A 21,639-nucleotide genomic window follows, 5' to 3' on the forward strand; every position below is an offset into this window, starting at 1 on the left:
GGAGCGGCTGGGCCCGTGAGCCATGGCCGCTGAGCCTGTGCGTCCGGAGCCTGTGCTCCGCAATGGGAGAGGCCACAGCAGTGAGAGGCCCGCGTACCGCAAAAAAAAAAAAAAAAAAAAAAAAGTATTCTTGATCCTGAAGCCACTAAAGTTCAACCTAGGAAGGTTACCAGTTAATAGCAGTCTCCTTACTTATCAGAATACATCCTTTCACTCTCTAAGCTTGAGTTTCCTGGGTATAAAATAGAGATAAGAACAGCCCCTGCCTCATGAGGTTAGTGTGAGCATCAGATGAGATGAACACCTAGAACGCACCAGGGACAGCACCTGGTCAATACTTAGCTGGGCTACAGAGGCTTACCCATTATTAAAACACCAAAATACCTCTAAATCAGCTAAGAAAAGCTGCTGCTCTGAGCCCCTTTGGGCCCCCTCCCTGAACCTGGCCCCTCTCAGGGACTCCCCAGAATTTCCCACCATCCAGCAACTCACGGGTGAACGCCAAGCACAGCCTCCAGGATGCAGCCTGGGTCTGTGAAGGGTTGCTGGTAAAATTCTTCCACTGCAACCCCTGCAGGCTGTGATGCCTGGTAGGTGTTACATCCCGTGAGACACGCCTGGACGTTCTGGCAAATGTTGGCTAAAGGAATGTCCCCCCAGTTCAAAGGACAGCTTTCAATGAAGGCCTCCCTAACCTCTGGCTGCACAGGACACTGACCCTGGACCTTTCTTTCCTTGTGTTATTCCAGCTTTGACCCCACTCTGACCTGATCTCTGAACTTTCACTTCTGGAAGCATGACTCTCATCCTCTTTCCTGTGGCCTCTGGGGCTCTGTGTTTGCATCTGACCTCTCAGGAATCTGACCCTCAGCTCTCAGAGTTGAGTCTGGCTCTTCCCACTTCAGACTGACCTTAGTGTCCAGGATAGGCTACCACCTATCACCTTCAGGTGGCGCCATCCCCAGACCCCTGTCCCAACTCAGTATAGCTGGTCCCAGATGCCAAGTCCCAGCCCTTCTTGGCCTGACCTACCCTACTGCCCCCTGAGCTCCAAGTTCCAGTCCTGACCCAGATCATGGGTCTGCATCCTTTGAGAATAGGGTGCCAAAGTAGTGGCAAAGAGGATGGAGGGGAAGAGGCAGAATTCAGAGGCATTTCATAGGTAGACAGTGGCAGGACCTGGGCCTAAGGAGAGGGAGGTTGCTCTAGTTTCATCCTTTATAAGCTCCACGAGGTCATGGGCTGTGTCTGGTGTATTAGCATAGGGCCTAGTGCACAGTAAGCATTAGACAGACAAGAGCTGCACAAAGAATGAATGAATGAATGAATGATGCTATTAACAGAGACAGAAGAAAAGAGGAGGTGCACATTTTGGGTTAGCAACAAGGTAGAAAACGGATTTGATTTCAGACACATGGTGTTTAGGGGCTGTGGTATCCCTAAGTACCAATTACCAGATATTTCTGCCTTTTCTCCTTCCAGGAACATGGTCGGGTTGCACTTGGCCGCACTACTTGAAGCTGAGCACGACCACATGATGTGCTTTAGCCAATTTCACGTTAGCAGAAATCATGTCATTTCCTCGAAAAGATACATGCACCCCAACGTTCACTGTGGCACTATTTACAATAGCTGAGACACGGGAGCAACCTAAATGTCCCTTGACAGATGAATGGATAAAGATGTGGTATATATATATATATATATATATATATATATATATATATATATATATACACAATGGAATACTACTCGGCCATAAAAAAGGGATGAAATAATGCCATTTGCTGCAACACGGATGGACCTAGAGATTAGCATACTAAGTAAGCCAGACAGAAAAAGACAAATATCATATGACATCATTTATATGTGGAATCTAAAAAAAAGAAATGATACAAATGAACTTATGTACAAAACAGAAATAGACCTAGAGACAGAAAACAAACTTATGGCACCAAAGTGGAAAGGGAGGGGGGGGGATAAATTAGGAGTTTGGGATTAACATATACACACTACTATATATAAAATAGATAACCAACAAGGATCTACTGTATAGCACAGTGAACGATATTCAATATTTTCTAATAACCCATGAGGGAAAAGAATCTGAAAAAAAAAAAAGATATATATGCACGTATAACTGAATCACTGCTGTTCACCTGAAACTAACACAACGTTGTAAATCAACTATACTTCAATTATACAAAAAAAAAGAAAACAAAACAAAATAAAACAAATAAAAAAGAAATTATGTCACTTCTGACAAGAAACTTTGAGTCAATACACATCAGCAACTTTGCTCCCCAAACAAAGACGAATCTTGAAAGCTGAGTATGCACACAGACCCTGGGGACCTAAAGTGGACACGATGATCTCTAGTCTCTATTAACAGAGCCAAGGAACCTACAGGTCACACTCGTAAAGATGTCTCGCTGGATCAGGGGCTGACGGTCAGTCAGGAGAGGGGCTTTTTGGTGAGAATGCCACGGACTGCCACGGCCCAGTAGCGACTTAGCTCGTAGCTGCAGCCCTAAGCAAGAACCAGAAGGCCAACGGCTCATGTACCGTCCAGTGCAGAACTCAGGCAACCGGGTGGCCTTCTCCCGTGCTTTGGCCCACCTCCTGTCCCACCCCCAGCAAGCCACCATCGTGATTTACCTGTGTTGTAGCCCCTTCCAAGGGCAGGCCAAGGGCGGTGATTCTTCCACAGGTTTCCGAGGTACCAATCACTCTGGTTCTCTACGAGGCCCAGGACCTGTTGACCTGTGAAGTACAGAGAATGCAAAGGTCTTAAAAGAAGCCAAGCCACGCGGGACAGTGAGTACTGAACGGCAGATACAACAATGGCAAATCATCATAACACAGGTTTTGTTATTGGGAGCTTTTATGAGGTGCCGAACTCTTACCTAAGTGCTTCACTTGTATTAATATGTTTAATTCTCACACTTAGGCAGCCCAGCCATTTTCATTATCCCTATTTTATAGAAAAGAAATGGAGGTCGCCCAGAGTCCTGAATTAACTTGCCCAAGGTCATCCAGTTAATCTGTGACAAAGCCAGAATTCCCCAGCTATTCATCCGTCCATCTGTCCATCTATCCCTTAACTCACGTAACACATATTTATTTACTGACACACTCTTCTTCAGATGTTCCAGTTCACTGTTTCCCAATGTATATTAATTTACTGGCTTTGGAGGCAGGAGCTGAGGTAATTTTCTCACTCAGAGAGGAAGAAGGGACCCTTGGTTAATGAGAAGGGAGCCCCCAGAGAAGAGCCACATTCTTGCAGCGTTTTTACTCTCACATCCACTTTGTCTTTTGTCAACAAGCATCATGTCAAGGCAGGCGTGTTTTCTAGAGGAACAATTGCTTCTCTGTCCCCAGAGCTCGGCTTTGACGTGGGCCTCGCCCTCTACTGTACTGAGGCCAATATCAAAGGCGAGCCAGGCCTCTCAATCAATTTCTTAGCAGCTTTCGCACCTCAGGTGAGTCCTCCATTCACCCCCATTTCTTAGACTGTTAATGTTCCTGGACTCAGGCCTTCTAGGTGGGGCAGGTAGCCATCAGAATCAACTATCTTCTATTAGACAACCCTACCATGCCATGTGCAGAAGGTATTCCCTTGCAACTATTATCAACAGCATTTTAAAAACTAGGAAACTGAGGACCGTTATTTGTAAAACTTGCATATCCTGGAGCCAGGACGTGAATCTACAGTTATCTGACATCCAGATTCTTTCCACTGTCTCTGCATTACTGCTTACCTTTACAACAAACGCTTGAGGTAGAAATTATAAGTCCGCATTTTACAGGATGAGATACTGAGACTCAGAAATTTAAGTAACTTGCTAAAGGTCACAGGACTAATGGGCGCGCTCTTCCACAGCTGACTGATGTCTTCTGGAGCTAAAATCCTTATATTGTTGGCCAGCCTGAGAAATAAAGCTCTTTCTGACCAAATGAAAGCCTAGCAACCCGTGACGAAAACACAACGGTTCTCCTGGAATACCACGCTGGGTGACATAGAACCTCTTTGGTGTGATGACAGCTCCCTGAAATGATGGTGTGTGGGTTTGGTGTAATTTATTTGATCAATTTATCGAACTCCCATCTAAATCACTGCCCCAGCGCAAATACATAAATTAGCGGCATAGGAAAAATATTACCACCCACTGGGTCACTGTATATAATCACAACCAAAACGTGTAGAATCCCTCAGAAAAACAGATCACCAGTTCAGAAAGTGCAAGAGCTAATCAATTCCACATGCAACAAGCTTGGGACGTTCGTGCAGAACAGATCTGAAAGGCGCAGTGCCCTCAGCCGAGAAAGCTGTGTGCTGAGTCTTGATGCTATAACCTTGTTAGAGAGCCTGTTTAATAACCTCACTCCGAGGCTGGGACTCAAAGGGCATGTGGGGTCCTTGGGGGAGCTGGTTCATTATTACTAATGACCCCTGGTTGGCACCACCATGGTTTTTTTTGGCACGATGAAAGAAGGGTGTCATGTGCTCAGAACCGATCAAGGGGAATGATGTTTCATTGAATTCAGGGTGGCCATCTGAATTTCAGGAAAGGTCATCTTCAGCTATCTGACAGTCCAAATTCCACTTTCGGACATTCCATGAATTGTATTCTGCCTCGACCTACTCCTTCAGATGAATTTTCTAACAGCCACACGAAAATGCATAGTTTTACTGCCTGTGTCCTCATCTCTATGTCTTGCTCATACAGCTCCCGCCAGCCCTGCCCCCTGCCACTCTCTACCAGGAATCCTTTCAGGCCCATCTCTAGCAAGAAGCAGACTGTGAATTCCGCATTAGATGGGGGACATCTCTACTTAGTGCTTCCTCCCGGTATTTTTGCCATCGGCTGACTTACGTCCTGTCAAGGACGGAATGGGTGATATTCAAGCACACACACCTCATCTGTAAATGTCTACCTCTCCATTTGTCCAAGGGCAAGGACTGCATAATATCTAACACACTAATAGGCATGAATAAATGTCTGCTAAATAAATGACATCTGGTGCGTAAATCTCTCCTGAATGGAGACCACTTATGTTAGTGTATTAGTGTCCCCGCATTTCGGAGGTTGCAAAGCATTTCATCCTCTCCCCGTTCGCCAACATCAACATAGTCTCTCACTCAGCTCTGGGAACTCTGGCATCTTCCTCTCTTGCATGGAAAACTGCAAAGATGGGGTGGCAGCACCTGAAAGCATCTTTTATATGGGTTGCTCTACTGGAGCCTTCAACTCAAGGGCTCCATCTTCAGAGAAGGAGTAATTTGCATTGTTAACCTTAAGCCATGTTATCTCAAAGAATAACACCCAAATTCTCCTTCTGTCACTTTGCACCTGGGCTGCATATCCTTTGATGGTGGCAAGCGGCCCTTTCACATATGCCAGTCCTCTTTAAGGTTAAGAAAACAAAATCCTTAATTAGCAACATGATAGCTGTAATTTTGTTTGTTTGTTTTGCGGTATGCGGGCCTCTCACTGCTGTGGCCTCTCCCGTTGCGGAGCACAGTCTCTAGACGCGCAGGCTCAGCGGCCACGGCTCACGGGCCCAGCCACTCCGCGGCATGTGGGATCCTCCCGGACCGGGGCACGAACCCGCGTCCCCTGCATCGTCAGGCGGACTCTCAACCACTGCGCCACCAGGGAAGCCCGATAGCTGTAATTTTAATATCCACTGGTTGAGAAGGCAAAATAATAAACAGCTACTAAGATTTCATTTTGCTTTTTTAGATGAATTCATTAGCTGCTTTGTCGACGATTAAAGCGACAGCTGGGCTTTGCAAGTGGGCTTGTGAATACCCTGGGCTAACTGCCTTCACCCCTGCAGAGGTCTGTGTCAGTGGACTGGGAACCACGTGCAGCAGCGTAGCCAGAGGGGAAGGCTGGAGCCAGGCTGCCTGGTTCCAATTTCTAGCTCTGCCACTTTTTAGCTGTGTAGCCTTGAAGAAATTACTTAACCTCTCTCTGCCCCAGTATCTAACTGCTGTGACTTCACGTGTTTAAATGACTTCATATGTGTTAAGGACTAACCACAGGGGCTGGGGCATATTAAAAACTATATAAGTAATAGGAGCACAGTCTCTAGACGCGCAGGCTCAGCGGCCACGGCTCACGGGCCCAGCCACTCCGCGGCATGTGGGATCCTCCCGGACCGGGGCACGAACCCGCGTCCCCTGCATCGTCAGGCGGACTCTCAACCACTGCGCCACCAGGGAAGCCCGATAGCTGTAATTTTAATATCCACTGGTTGAGAAGGCAAAATAATAAACAGCTACTAAGATTTCATTTTGCTTTTTTAGATGAATTCATTAGCTGCTTTGTCGACGATTAAAGCGACAGCTGGGCTTTGCAAGTGGGCTTGTGAATACCCTGGGCTAACTGCCTTCACCCCTGCAGAGGTCTGTGTCAGTGGACTGGGAACCACGTGCAGCAGCGTAGCCAGAGGGGAAGGCTGGAGCCAGGCTGCCTGGTTCCAATTTCTAGCTCTGCCACTTTTTAGCTGTGTAGCCTTGAAGAAATTACTTAACCTCTCTCTGCCCCAGTATCTAACTGCTGTGACTTCACGTGTTTAAATGACTTCATATGTGTTAAGGACTAACCACAGGGGCTGGGGCATATTAAAAACTATATAAGTAATAGCTCTTCTTAAATATCATCATTCAAGCTCATCCGTCAGCTTCTGAAAGACAGTGAGCCCATCCAAATGGTTTTCTTTTTGAAGGCCATCTAGCACAACAAGTAAGGCCTTCTAGAAGGTTGTTTCTTTAAGTGTGGTCTGAGGACCAACTGCTACAGAAACACCTGGGCTTCTTGTTAAAAGTGCATATTCCGAGGCCTCAACTGTGAAGTCAACTGTGACCGGAAGGCTGCTTCCCTCTACATCTTTTGTTTTGTGAAGGAGGGATTTCCTGGCTTCTTACCCCAACCCTTCCTCTTCCCCAAGGGCAGGGAAGGAGTTACCTGACCTGGTGAGTTTCAGAGAGAACCTGGGGAGTTTCAGAGTTCAGGTGGCCTAGCCATTCCTTCATCTTCCTCCCAGGAGCCAGCGTGCCAGCAGAGCTCCACCTTGGATCAGTGGTACAGGGCACGTCCCCTCCGGATGAGGCTGCAGTCGCCCCACGCTTCCTGTGACAGGGTGGGCGATTCCAGCTCCGGGGTTGGTATTATGAATATCCACCGTAGATGCCCATCTAAGTCAAAACCTCCAGTTTAACTTTTATCAGCAAAATAAGGTGACATTTTGCTCTCCTTTGTCGTATCTCTCAGGATCTGGGAGTACGGGGGTAATATCGCATACTAATTCCCTCATCATAACGCTTCTAAATAAGAACTCTGGCCACTGGGTCTAGTAATCTGCATTAAAAAAATCCCCAGGTAATCTGGATGCACATTAAAATTTGAGAATTATTGATCAGGGTCTGGGAGCTCTGTCTCGGCTTTGGTCATCGGTGAGGTTCCCTTGCAGGGCCCCTAGCAAACAATAAAACTCATGTGGTGTCTAAATCTAGCGCATCAACCAGCAGAATTCAGTGGCCGCCTCCAGTGCTACACTTCTTGAGTACAGTAAAGTGGTGAAGAAAGTGAATGGCAGAGCCAGACTGCCTGGTTTCCAATCCTGGCTCCTCACCCAGGTGCTAGCTGTGTGACGTTAGACAAGTTACTTAACCTCTCTGTGCCTATTTCTTCATTCATTTATAACATGGCGTTGACAAAAGTACACACCTCAGAATTAAACATTTTTTTTCTCTAGGCACAAGTTAATTTGCAAAAATGAAGCTGTGTTCTTTGCTTATTCAAACATCACCACTAACAATGCCCAGAAAATAGTAAAACGTTCAGTAGGTATCTACTCTTATCATCATACCCAGAATTCCCTGGCCCAATATTCTGCCCCATTGGCCTGGGTTCGGCATCTTCGGTCTCAGCTGTCCCCTCCCTCCCTTAGCTGACACAATCCTTACCCTACCTACACTTTCGTTCAGTTTGATATTGATTGAGGGTTTGCTCTGTGTCAGATACCACACAAAATTCTAAGGAATCAAAGACAGATAAAACAGAGTCTGCACCCTAGAGGCAGTTGGAAGGAGACAGGTAAACAATTATGAAGCAGCACAGTACTTGCAATGACAGAAACGCTGATAAGGAGGAGGAATGGAGGGCAGGGAATAGTGGATTCTATGGGGAGAGTGGGTGATGCCTGTTTCCTGTCTACCGCAGCCCCTGCCACACTGCAGGCCTCACCTGCCCCTTCCACACAGACCTCCAAGCTCCCAAGCTTCCCCCAAAGCTTTTCGGGTAGCAGTGCTGTCCTGGAACACGGTTCTGGGCATAGTTCTCCTCAGGTTCCCGGTGACAGCACATATGAGACAGCTTATTTTCACAGCTCTGGCAATCCCAGCTCACCAGCCAGGTGGCAACTACAGCCTGGTCTCCAGAGGTCAAAGTCTAAAGCCTTAATCTTGATGATGCAAACCCATCCTGGGCTTGCTATCCTATTAAGAGGTACAATCCCAGGGATTCCTCTTGGGGAGATGACACGGGATGCTGGTGTGCTGCCGCCCTCAGCATTCCACGCCGCCTGTCTCCTCTGTAATAGGAGTTATTATAATAAAACACTGTGATGAATAGAAAAGGCTCTGTCATTGTTTTCTGCGCTGGCCCTGTGGCTATGATTAAGTGCACTGTTTCCCGTCTTCCTTACTCTCGGCACAAGTTAACTTATGAAAATGAAGCTGTCTTCTTTGCTTATTGATACATCACCACTAACAGCCAGACAAGAGCGAACAAGCTTGCTATTCTGCTGGGGCCCCGGTGTCGGTGGCACCAGCCAGCAGACGGATGGCTCCAGACTGGGAACTCCCCTGGTTCCCTCCTTCCGCAGCTTCTGGCTTAAGGCAGGGCTGCTGCCATTCAGGAGGTGAGGCCCCAGGGAAGCAGGGATTGGTGATGCTTCCACGTAGCACATTGAATGTGGAAACGGTAGGCGGGGCATTTGCCCACCACGTATAAATTAGAAAGACAAAGGGTTTTACAACCAGGCAAAACAGAGTTCGAGCTCCAGTTCTGTATGGCTGGACCAAGGCATAACTTCTCTGAGCCTCAATTTCCTTATCAGTAAAAGGGCAAGAATAGAATCCCCACCCCCTGCCTCCAAGAATGGACGTATTGATAAATAAGATAGTACCGTAAAGTGCCTGGTTCGTGGTAGACGCTCACCTAGAGGCATCTATCTCCCTTTTTCCCTTTTGTGATGGTCATTGTTCAGAAAGTCTAAGTTTTCCCAGTCAAGCACTGACCCTAGCTGCATAGGCTGGACTCTGCGAGATTCAGCCAGCTGCTCCCCCAGCTGCCACGCTGCTGGCCCTTCCCCAGCCCTACTGAAACTTTTCGAAGCCTTTAGCTTCTGTGACGCTAGTCTCCTGGCTGTTTTCTTCCCTCTGGACATTCCTTCCCTGCCTCCTTCATGGGGCTCCCCGGCCTCTGCCTCCCCTGAATGCTGGGCTCCCCAACTCCCATCCTCGGCCCCCTCTTTTTGCTCTACGTCGTATCCTTGGATGATGCAATCTAACTCAACAGCTTCAAATACCACTGAGGGGAAGGTCATCACCCATCTCCATATCAGACTACTTTCCAGAGCTTCTTACTCTTAAATCCAACTATCTGCATTTGGCTCTTTCACAGCGACCTTCAACTCAAACTGATCAAAATCAAATTCACAACTCTCTCTTCCTAAATAACGGTCTGACTCCTGCCTCCTGCCTCTTTGTGGTTGGTAGCCTCAAGGTTTAACTTGTCACTGGAGCTAGGACCTTTGAATCAAGCTTGACAGCCCCCTCTCCTCACCCCTCTCATCACTGTCATAACCAACTCCTACAGATTTTATCTATTATTTTTCAAACTTATCCCCTTCCTTGCTCTATCCTGATCATCTCTCTTTCCCTGATACCTTAGCAGATTCATACTTGATCACCTTTCCCTCAGGGGTGCCCCTTGCCATTCTACTTTGCTTTACTCAGCCGTAGAAATATTTTAAAAGTACAAATTTAATGACTTTGCTTCCTTGAGTGAAAAATTTAATGCTCCTGAGGCCTAGTACAGTGTGGATGAATGGCTGGCTGGATGAATGAATGAATAAATGAAAAATAAATATTATCTACAACTCACAAACCTAGACCATCCAGAACTGGTGAGCTCTATGTGAATGGCGTGCAAGTGGATGTGTACTAGTTAACCTCTCCAGGTAAACACTAGGAGCAGGTAGCTCTAGCCCTGATGATGGATGCTTCCAGTGCTATCTTTTTCCCACCCCCAGGAAAGCTCCTGGGTGCACAGAGGGAGTCTGCCAATCACTGCTGCACATCAAACCAGCTGTGCTTATAGCAGCAGGGGAATATTAAAATGTTATCATCAGGGGCTGTCCGGAGTATCGGCAGAGAAAACAACAATGCCTTTCCAACCTCATGTTTATTTGACTAAGCTATTTTAAAATAGAAAAGCCTTTAATAGTACCATTCCATGCATGTCTGAGTACAGCATGGCTGTAATAAGGAAAACATAAGAGTATCACATTTCCATTTACTAAACATCTGAAAGAACCACCTCACAGCCATAGGTGCCCCCGGCTAGTGGGTGTAGAATAATAAAACATCTCCCGAGAAGATGGGACACAAAAGGGTATTTAAACAGCCCTGAAAGGGTTGTAAAGGACTGTTTCGGAACTTGCAGGTTTCACAGCTCCGACTTCTTCCATTAGGTTCACATGAGCTGCGGAGGGCTTAATAATTCCCCTGGAACTGTCTAGTTTGACAGATGAAGCCCAGAGAAGGGGATGGAGGTGTTTAGAAACACTCCGTCAACGCAAGATATAGGACTCCACCACCGACTCTACGCTCCCTGTTTTTTTTTTTTTTTTTCTGTGCTTAAGCTTCTCCAACTTGGCCTCCTCTTCTTTCCTTACACTTTAATATAATTCTCATCTGCTTCACATTTCTAGCTCTTGTACGCTTGAATGGTAATCCTGGGGAAATTCTTAGTTCCTCAGCTTCCTCCTCTGTAAAATGGTAAAGGTTTCTATTTCACGGGGCTGCACTGGGGCCCTGAACCAGGTTTATGTGCCCCATGTTTATGTTGCATGTCCTTGAGATGGAATCCATGTGTTCTAGTTAAAAAGGTCCTGTCGTCCATCATTTTGTTTCCTTGGGGCTGCTTGATGAAGCACCCCCGGCTCCAGTTTATACCTTGTTCAGCCAACCCTGATTTCATTTGGAGAAAAATACTTCACCCTTACTGACCTCTATAGCTGAGGGATAATCCCTTCTAAGAGGAATTAGAATCAGTGTCACTCTAGAAGGTAGAAATACACTGCATGAGTTAAGATTGAAGGAAGATAGATTTTGCTTCTTGTAAGCAAGACCGTAAGTATCACTGGAGTTCACCCAGGCAGAAGTGAGCTGCATTTCCAGGGAGAGGCTCCCGAGCACGGCTTCCGAGGCTGCGTGATTCTACCCCCATCCAGCAGGTATCCGTCACGTCCCTGCTGTGCACTGGGTCCTGTACCAACTGCTGGAGATACAGCAGTAAAGGAAACGCTGCCTTCTGGATTGCATGATCTCTGCAAAAAGCTTCTCAAATGGTTCGGCTGCTCTCTGCACACCCCATCGGACTCTTACTGAAGCAGATTCTCTCAGGGTGAGGCCAGGGGGTCTCTCTGCAAAGGACAGCTGCAGGAATTCTGATGCAAAGCAGGTCTGGGGACCTTTGGGAGTGGGAGGTCACCCAGCAGGCATGCTATAGGCGGGGGATTACCTGCACTGAGCAGAACACAAGATTTGATGACCTCAAAGCTCCCTTCCAACCTGACCATGAGATCTCTTTGTTCAGGCTAGCAACACCTTTCTCAACATCCTCCTCATGCTGGGCTGTCCCCACACATGTTCTCGCACTTGTGCTGCGTGTGTGCGCGTGGCTGCCCCGCGAGGGGAGGCTGTTCTTCTCAGAGCAGCCCCTGCTCGGTGAGGACTTTGCCCAGGCACCGGGATACATGCTTGTCTTGCATCATCTCGGAGTGCCCTACAACAACCCCAGTGAAGTGGGCACTGTGCTCATCTCGGCTTTCGAAAGGGAAACTGACGCTAAGAGAGGGAGAGTCACGTGTCAAGGACATGTGACTAAGGACCACAGAGCTGGGGCTTCTGTTCCGGTCTCTCTGTTGCAAAAGTCTATGTCTTACACCTAAATTCATGGTTAGGAACAATCTGCAAGGCATTCCTCTCCCCAGGGGAAGGGCTGCAGCTGGCACAGCTGTGGGCAAAGCTCCAAAGGACCTAGAGAGGATGGGTGGAAAGGCTGGTCAAGGTGTATGTGACTAGCCCTCCCGTTCCTGCCCGCGGTGCCCCCTGGGGCTACAGGCAGGGGTCTAGGACTCTGCAGAGTCCTCCAGATCCCATCGGGGCACTCTGAGTCTAATTTCCTTCAGCATTAATCCCAGGGCGCTGAGCTGAGAGCATGTCCTACCCAGGGACATCTAGGAAGAACAGAAAAGGCAGGCCTGAGACTCAGAAAAGAGCCTGCCATCCAATAAAGATCCAGATAACGATATTCCATCTGCCGAGATGCAAGACCAAGCTTCCCTATCCCCCAAGTCAGCCCCAAGTGGGCCCGCATTCACTTAATTTACAGTTTAAAAACTCCCGCTCAGTCTCTAATAATGATTTCTCTCTTCTTCCTTCCGTGATCTTTGGTCTTTGGAAATGGGAAAAATGAAAAAGGGATGCGGAGCCAGCCGCTGGGCTCTCTTCCAAGGCTGCTTTTATCACACAGACTCCCAGGACGCTCGGCTGCCGTCACCTCTCAGACGAGGCCTCAGCTCGGGGAGCAGAGCTGGCCTGCATCCAGCTACCACCGCCATCCATGGACTTCTTGGGTCGGTCTCTTTTTAAAAACACAATTGGTTGGTGTCTTTCAGATCCTTCATTCACAGACACTCCTTGAATCACTAATAATAGTGCCTAGGAGCAATCCTCTAACTTTTCCCACTGGGGCTGCAGAAAAAGCACTTGCTCGCAGGATTCAAAGGGCAACGTTTAAGTTCTGGCTTTTCCAATTATTAACTGTGCAACCCGGGCCCAAACTACTCCACTTTTGAACTTTATTTTTTATTATTTTTAATTATTTTGTTATTATTTTCATTTTATAAAAGGGATGATGATAAAATTCACCATCATGCCATCATAAGGTTGTTTTAAGAATGAAATGAAAGGCTGTAAACTGTAAAATACCATTCAACTTTAAGTATTATCATTATTACCGAGCCTTTCTGAGTCTTATGTAGCTATTACTTAATTTTTTTTCCCCAATAGCATTTCTGAGATTACAGCATTATTACTCATTGACACTCTACTTATGCAGAGGCCAGATACTGAGCCAACTTTACAGTCTGAAACACAGCCTGGAAGGTGGGAGTTTCAAGGAGAGGCCCCTGCATGACTGAGAAGCACTCAGGAAGCTTGAGCACAAAATCTCTCTATATTCTTAAGACTGGCCTTTGGGCAGATTATTGAGATGAAGTAATGCTCCTTCAGGGAGGAGAGACAGGCAGGAAATTCAAAACAGAGATAGTGAAAGGATAAAGGAACACTGGCCTGGAACCACTCAGTACAGGGTTTACGAAACGTCCATATTTCAAAGATGTCTGTCATCACCTCGAGATAGGTCATTCATCCATTCACCAAATAGTTACTGAATACATACAGAGCCAAGCACTGTGCTGGGCTTTGGGGATGCAATGATGGGTAGACCCTGAGATGGTCCCTGCCCTCGGTGGAGCTAACATCCTTGTAGTGTGTATTAGTTTGTTAGAGATGCTGTAACAAAAGTACCACAGACTGGGGAGCTTCAACAGCGGATGTTTATTTTCTCACAGTTCTGGAGGCTAGAAGTTTGAGATCAAGGTTCTGGCAAGTTGTTTCTTCCGAGGTCTCTCTCCTGCACCTGTAAATGGTCATCTTTCTGGGTCTTCATGTGGTCATTCCGCTGTGTGTCTGTGTCCTCATCTCCTCTTCTTATAAGAAGACTCATCACATCAGGTCAGGGCCCATCCTAATGACCTCATTTTACCTAATGACCTCTCTAAAGACCCTAAGTCCAAATACAGTCACATTCTGAGACACTGGAGGTTAGGACTTCAACAGATGAACTTTTTTTTTTTTTTTTTTTTTTTTTGCGGTACGCGGGCCTCTCACTGTCGTGGTCTCTCCCGTTGCGGAGCACAGGCTCCGGACGCACAGGCTCAGCGGCCGTGGCTCACGGGCCCAGCCGCTCCGCGGCACGTGGGATCTTCCCGGACCGGGGCACGAACCCGCGTCCCCTGCATCGGCAGGCGGACTCTCAACCACTGCGCCACCAGGGAAGCCCAACAGATGAACTTTTTGGGACACATAATTCAGCCATCCCATAGGGAAAGGTCACTAGACAATCACACCAACAAATGTGGAACTGTGACCCTGAAAGAACGGGGAGGGAGAGGTCCAGAGTAATGCACAGGGTCTGAAAGAGGAGACGGCAGCCAGGAGGTTACCTGAAGAATTAAGGATTAAATCAAGATCTGAAGGGAGATGGTTAGAGTGTCAAGGCAAGGCGAACAGTGATTGTTAAAACCTTGCAGTGGGAAGCTTGACCAAGTTGAAGGCTGTGGTGTCACAGAAAGGTATTTGGTATTTGTCCCTGCTTCCTGGCACAGAGCTCCTACAATCCTTGGAATTTCCTGAGTGATAAGAACATCTTTTGTTCTAATGAGGAAACCCTCGGAAGCCCCTAGACAGCTTCAGGACGGGGGCTGCTTGCCAGAAAAGCCAACCCCTGATTAGAAGCTTGGAATATTCAGCTCCACTCCCCAACCTCCGGGTGAGAGTTAGGTGGGGTGGAGACTGCATTAGTCACCAATGGTCAATGATTCACCCACACCTGCCTGCTGGAACCTCCACACACACCCCTAAACAACAGGCTACAGGCTTAGAGCTTCTGAGTCGGTGAACACACAGGGGTTCTGGGAGGGTGCTGGGCCCGCAGAGGGGACGCTCCTCCCCGCCTGCCTTGCCCTGTGCAACTCTTCCATTTGGCCGTCCCTGAGTTGCATCCTTTATAATAAATGAGTAACAGTAAATAAAGCTCTTCCCTAAGTTCTGTGAGTCATTCTAGCAAATTAGCAAACCTACCTGAGGAGAGGGGGCTTTGGAAACCCCCAACCTTGTAGCCACATTGGACAGAAGTGTGGGTAACCCGGGGACGCAATACTTGTGTGACTGGTGTCTGAAGTACAGGTGGTCTTGTGGGTCTGAGCCCTTAACCCGTGGGGTCCGTCGCTAACACTGGGTAGTAGCGTCAGAACTGAAATGAACTGTACGACACCTACGTGGTGTTTCCAGAGAACTGAAGAATTAGTTGGTGTCGGGAGGAAAACACACGTCTCAAAGGACTCAAGGCCAGTGGGACTGAGACACGCAGACCAAGGAGAGGATGGTGAGCTGATGGTGAGAGAGATGAGGCTGAAGGGGGCAGGACACACCTGTGGGGCCTTGTGGGTCAGGGCCCAGAGTAAGGAGGTTTATCCAGGCAGGACAAGCAGGAGGCGAAAGTAAAGGGTCTCAGGCACAACACCAGAGCACCACTTGCAAAGAAGACAATGGGAACAGTGCCCCTGTGGGTGATGCAACATGGCAGTGCTGTAAGTGAGGGGCCAACGTGATCTGGATGTTCTGAAAAGAATATTCTTGCTGCTGTGTGGAAATGCATTAGTGGATGATTTGCCGAGTTAAAAACCAAGGGCTTTTACTTTTTTTCCAATCTTTTAGAACTACCACATTAGAGACACACAAGCCTAGAGATGCCGGGAGAGGTAAGGGCTGGAGACAGACATCACGGTCAACAAGCACTCGAGGGACTTGCATGCAGGCGACACGCTTGGGTCGAGGGCCAGACCAAGAGGCAGAAATGAGAATGCTTACTCCCCTGCCATCTGGTAAGAGGATGAGTCATGTGGGGAAAGGGGGTAGATGCCACTGCTCTTGTAACCCCAGATCTCCCAGGGCTCAGCGTACTGTGGACAGTGTCTAAAGGTTCTATATCTGTTTGCTGAATGTTCATGTTGGAAAACAGCAATTTAGCCTGTGTTTGGAGCCAGTCCGGCTCCAGGAAAGAGGTGGTAGAGGGGACTCTGAGAAACCTTTCTTGTCTGTGTCCTGGGGGACGCAGAAGGGGAGCTGCTGGGTGTGCGTCAGTCACTGAGGAGCAGGTAGACTGTGCCTCTAAAATAAAAGGTGGCGCAACTCACATCAGCACAGGGACGAGGAGGAAGGAGAGCCCAGGCAGAAAGGATGGAAGGAGAAAAGTTCTCAGGCAAGAACACTCACTCATGCATGCTGTGGAGTCGGTGTGGGAAAAGGCGTGGAATAATAATAAGATAAAATAATGTATTCAGCCATAAAAAGGAACGAAGCACTGATACATGCTGCAACTTGGATGAACCTCACACACATTATGCTCAACGAAAGCAGCCAGACACAAAAGGTCATATATTATATGATTCCTTTGATATGATATATCCAGAACAGGCAAATCCATAAAGACAGAAAGCAGATCAGTGATTAGCAGGGGATGGGGGAGGGAGGAATGTGGAGTGATTATTTGATGAGTACACGGTGTTTTTCTGTGGTGACGAAAAAGTCTTGAAACTAGAGAGAGGAGATAGCTGCAGAATGCTGTAAATAACTAAACACCACTGAACTGCACATTTAAAAACGGTTATTTATATGAAACCACGTGAATTTCACCTTAGCAAGGTAGGAATAACTGCAATAGGCCAATGATATTTTTACACAGTTTATCCTGTTGAATTTTCACTACAAATGCTGGCGCGCCCCGGACCCCCTCACCTCCCAGAGCTCTCCTGTTCTCCATCCCTGCCCTGTGTCCTCCATCATCTGCTCCAGGCCACTGCTTTAAATGCCAACTCTATGTTGATAGCTTCAAACTTTATATCTCCAGTCTAACCTCTGCTCTGAGTCCCAGAATCATAAATTCAACTGCCCACCCGACACCTCTACTCTGGACATCTAACAGGCATCTCAGACTTAAATATCCCAAATCGAAATCTTGATTTTTTTCGCCTCGGCATCTGCTCTCCCCTCAGCGTCACGCAGGTCAGGAAATAGCAGCTCACTCTCTCCAGCTGCTCAGCTGCTTAGGCCAGAAATTATGGAGTCATTCTTTTTTCCCTAAGCTTTATTGAAGAACAATAAACTTCAATAAATTCATCCATTTTAAATGTAGTCTGACAAATTCTGGTACTTGTGTACAGTCATGTAACCATCATCAGCATCAGGATATAGAACTATTCCAACAGCCTAAGTTTTTCCTGTGGCCCTTCTGCAGTCAATCCACTTCCCCGAACCTCACTCCAGGCAGCCCCTGATCTCCTTCCTGTCACCACAGTTTAACCTTTCCTGGAATTGCACATAAAAAGAATCACAATCACAGAGCACGTAGTTTTTTTGCATGGTTGACTCCCTGTACTTAGCATAATGTTTTTGAAATTCATCCAAGTTGTTACATATATTATTATCACATTTCTTTTCGTTGCTGAGTGGTATTCCAAAGTACGGATATAGCACAATTTGTGTGCAGTCAAGAGTTCTGTTTTTCCTAAGTTACGCCTGAGTTCCAAACCGCGGATTTTGATCTTTAATGATATTTAAAAACATAAGCTCATGGACAGGAGAGGTTAATGGAGAAGGAGACCAAGGTGGAAGGCTGCTCTCCGCCCCCCGCCCCCCCAATATTTAGCTGCTGTTGAACAAAGGAGGAAGAGAAGCCGGAAAAGGAGTTTTCCTAAAAGAGGACGTGCGTGTCCCCACCCGCCCTGCCTCCCCCCAGCAGAAGGCCTCCACCTGGCTGTGTCAAGAAAAGCCAATGGGGATCTAAAGGTAGGGATGCTGGACTGTCACTGTATTAGATCTTTCTGGATCTGAAATTTGCAGGCAAGCAGTCTTGACCCCAAAGCTCATATTTACCACCACTTAATTACAGCTGCCCCACCTCTCCTTCACAAGATGCTCTACCTATGGTGAGACTCGTAATTGACTTCCTCAGAGAAAAACCAAGATCTCTTCCTCTCACCACCTTCGGATGGCAATGCCTGGTACACATGTGTCACGATGCACATTCTTCCAGGAGAGAAGCCAGTGCCAGTCTTTCCCCCTGAAACAATATGCCGGCCAAGCCAGCCCACTTGTGAAGGAAAGCTGAGCCCCAGCTGCTCATGCAAGAAGACTGTGCCTCTCGTGTTTAGCAAGGGCCCTCTGTGTAGAGGGAAACTCCTGCATTGAGGATGAGGCTTTGGTACTTTTGTAAGAAACCTGGCGCAGCATCACAGCACGGGATATCAAAGCTGCAAGGACCTGAGGAATATTCTGGACCAAACTTTTCATTTGAATGATGAGACAACTAAAGCAGAGCGAGGGCTCGTGACCTAACCAAGGGCACGTGGTGAAGATGCTCTGCTCCCGCATACTGTGCTGTCGCCTTTGCCATCACACAGCATGAATTGAGCGCCCGTTGTTTTCAGGACACCGGGCTAAGAAAGGAGGAAACATTTCAGTAGGTGCCATGAAGCTCCTTGACCGTTAGCATCCTATAGTCCATCTTGCAGAAGTCAGTTCAGATGTCCCGAGACAGATAATAATAGAGATGTCATAAGCTAAGACGCCTAAAGAACAATTGCCAAGGGTTGGCTGGGAAAGCTCTGAGGGGAAGGGGTGTCTTGAACTAAACCCAGGAGGGAACAACTAAAATTATTTAGTACCTCTTAGGCGCTGTGCTAGAGGCTCCTGCAACCAACCCTGCAAAGTTAGTATTATTATTCTCATTTACAACTAAGAAACCTGAAGCTCAAAGATGGAAGGTAACCAGCCCAGTTTTGCACAGCTAAGTATTAAATGATGAAGCTGGGATCCAAGTGTGACCCCAAAGCCTCAGTGTTGTTTTACTGGGATGAAGTTAAAGGAAAAAGAGAAGAGAGGGGATTAAAAGAAGTTTCTATATCTAAGAGGTGTCAGAGATGGCATGCAAGGGCGACTAGATTCTGAGAACCTATGCATGGATGATTTATGAATTTTGCACAAGTTACCTGCCTTTGGGATGTTTCACTGCACAACCAACAGGTAAGCAAATGCAGGGGAGAGGGCTGGGTTGTACTGTTCACCGAACATACCACTATTGGGCATTTTGCCAGACTCTGGGTGCCAAATCTATAGATAAGACAGGGTTCTCCCCCCTTGTAAAGGCTGCAGCTTCATCAAGGAAACAAAGCACATGACCAAACAGAGAGACTGAAATATGTGTTATGGAGGCATGCTAACAACAGGCAAACTTTAAAAGGAAATTTGAACACCATACAAATAGGAGATCTTAATATAGTTAAAAATATTACACCTGGCAAAAACCTTACTGATCATCTAGTCCAACCTTTTCAGGGTATAATAGACGAAACTGAGTTGCAGCGGGGGGAAATGATATTCTCAAGATCATCTTGAAGGCTGCTGAAACTAACAGCTAGAACTGGGTACGTAGATGGACCCCGGCTTCCTTCAGGCCCTGACACAGACTGTTCTCACCCAACACCTCCGAAACCTGAGCAGCAAACATGCCACATGAACCACTGGGGGTTCTGCTAGTGAAGCCACCCTCTATAAGCCTGCTCATTGCTGCCCTCCTGGGAGAGAGTCCTCTCTTAGCAAGCCAAGGACAACATACCCATAACAGTCAGCTAATGGTCTTCTCTTGGCATATGGCATTAAATCACCAACAATAACAACGCTCAAGACCTTGCCTCTCAATAGTTTCGATATCCTTTCTGATAGAGACTAAATGGAGGCTTCCAAATTCAAGGGAGAAAACAATGTTGTCTGGTAAAGTCATGGAGGCGGTTGGGCAGTGGTGGGGGAGAGCAAGAGGGGAGAATGCATGTGTGGGTGATGACCACGAAGCAGTCACTTTTCATAAGGAGCCAGAGACTTGCATTTCAATCTAAATTTGCCCATCCATCCATCCATCCATCCATCCATCCATCCATCCATCCATCCATCCACTCATTCATCCATCCAAGCACCAATCATGTGGCAGGCACTGTTCTGGGTTCTGAGTCATAAACAACAACGTAACAAAGCCAAAACCCCGAAGTCCCTGTCTGTTGGCATGTTCGCTTTAGTAGGGGAGCTGGACCACAAATAGATATATGATAAAATGCCGAGTGGCGCTAAGAGACAGCATGAAATTAAAGTAGAGGAAGGGATGGAGAGTGATGGGGGTGGAGCCTCCACTAGAGAAGATGGGGGGCAGGGTTGGGAAAGCAGAGCTGAGCTGACATTTGAGGAGAAAGGACATTTTCCTTGCTCACAGGAATGCCAGGGGAAGCAGCAAGAGTTGAGGATGAACAGGAGGCCTCCAGGAAAGGCACTGTAGGGGCGGCTCTGGAGGGCCTGTCTCAGGTGGGCTGGTTGCACAAAGAAGCTGTTATCTTGATCTGGAAAAGGTCACCGATTTTGTAGTGAGTGGCGGATGAAAGCAGGCCTGGGATGACATTTGTTCCTTATTTAGGGCTCAGGGCTGCTTGACAATGAATAGGTCAGGAAGGCATCTGGCTGCATGGTGGATATGTCAGAATAACATTTCAGAGCCACCAAAGGAGGGGAAAGATGCCCAACTCACGTAGAGACCAAAAATTGCAGAAAAATGACATATTCCCTCAGCCTAGAGGTTTAGAAGTTCGAGTGGGACTCCCTTGCAGATGGCTCATCCTCTTTTCTCGGTCAAATGAGGACCGTTTCAATTAATTTATATTATAGTTTACAAAATACTCTTTTTTTTTTCCTTTACCAAAAATTAACCCTAGATAATCTGCTATGTAGGTCTTCCAAAGGCCCAGCAGAGAGAAGGCCAAAGGGAGAATCACAGAGTCCCGTGCACGGAGCTCTCATGAATGGGATCAGTGCTCTTATAAGGGAGACCCCAGAGAAGTCCCCTGCCGCTTTCTGCACCTGAGGACACAGCGAGAAGACGGCCATTCGTGAATCAGGAGGCAGGTCCCTACCAGACACCAAACCTGTTGGTGCCTTGATCTTGAACTTCCCAGCCTCCAGAACTCTGAGAATGAATATATGTTGTTTATAAGTCACCCAGTCTATGGTATTGTTTCCACTGTCCAAACAGACTAAGACATCATACCAATCCTAGTATCAATACATGCTGCCAGAAGTGATCCACAGATAAGAACTCTCTCCTAGAAAGTACTAAGAGTGTGTCTGAGGGAAGGTCCGCCATTAGTACATTGATAAGGCGACCAGGTCACCTTTCTTTCTTTCCTGGGTCCATGATATGGGAGGGACTGGAATGCAGTACGTTGAGGGCCTGCTGTCCATCCTTCCCTTCTTTCCCAGGTGTGTTTTTTTGTTTTTTTTTTTTTGCGGTACGCGGGCCTCTCACTGTTGGGGCCTCTCCCGTTGCGGAGCACAGGCTCCGGACGCGCAGGCTCAGCGGCCATGGCTCACGGGCCCAGCTGCTCCGTGGC

At 47.4% G+C, this 21,639-nt stretch overlaps 1 protein-coding gene across 1 annotated transcript in view; it reads right to left on the reverse strand.

Moving 5' to 3' along the window:
• Positions 1-21,639, reverse strand: part of LARGE1 (LARGE xylosyl- and glucuronyltransferase 1) — a 404,132-nt gene that overhangs the window by 111,439 nt on the left and 271,054 nt on the right. The window contains exon 6 of the mRNA XM_028490584.2: positions 2,659-2,763. Coding sequence (XP_028346385.1) covers positions 2,659-2,763 — 105 coding nt within the window. The remainder of the gene's footprint in view (positions 1-2,658; positions 2,764-21,639) is intronic.

The sequence above is a fragment of the Physeter macrocephalus genome, chromosome 6 (assembly GCF_002837175.3).
Source record: "Physeter macrocephalus isolate SW-GA chromosome 6, ASM283717v5, whole genome shotgun sequence".
Lineage (NCBI taxonomy): Eukaryota > Metazoa > Chordata > Mammalia > Artiodactyla > Physeteridae > Physeter > Physeter macrocephalus.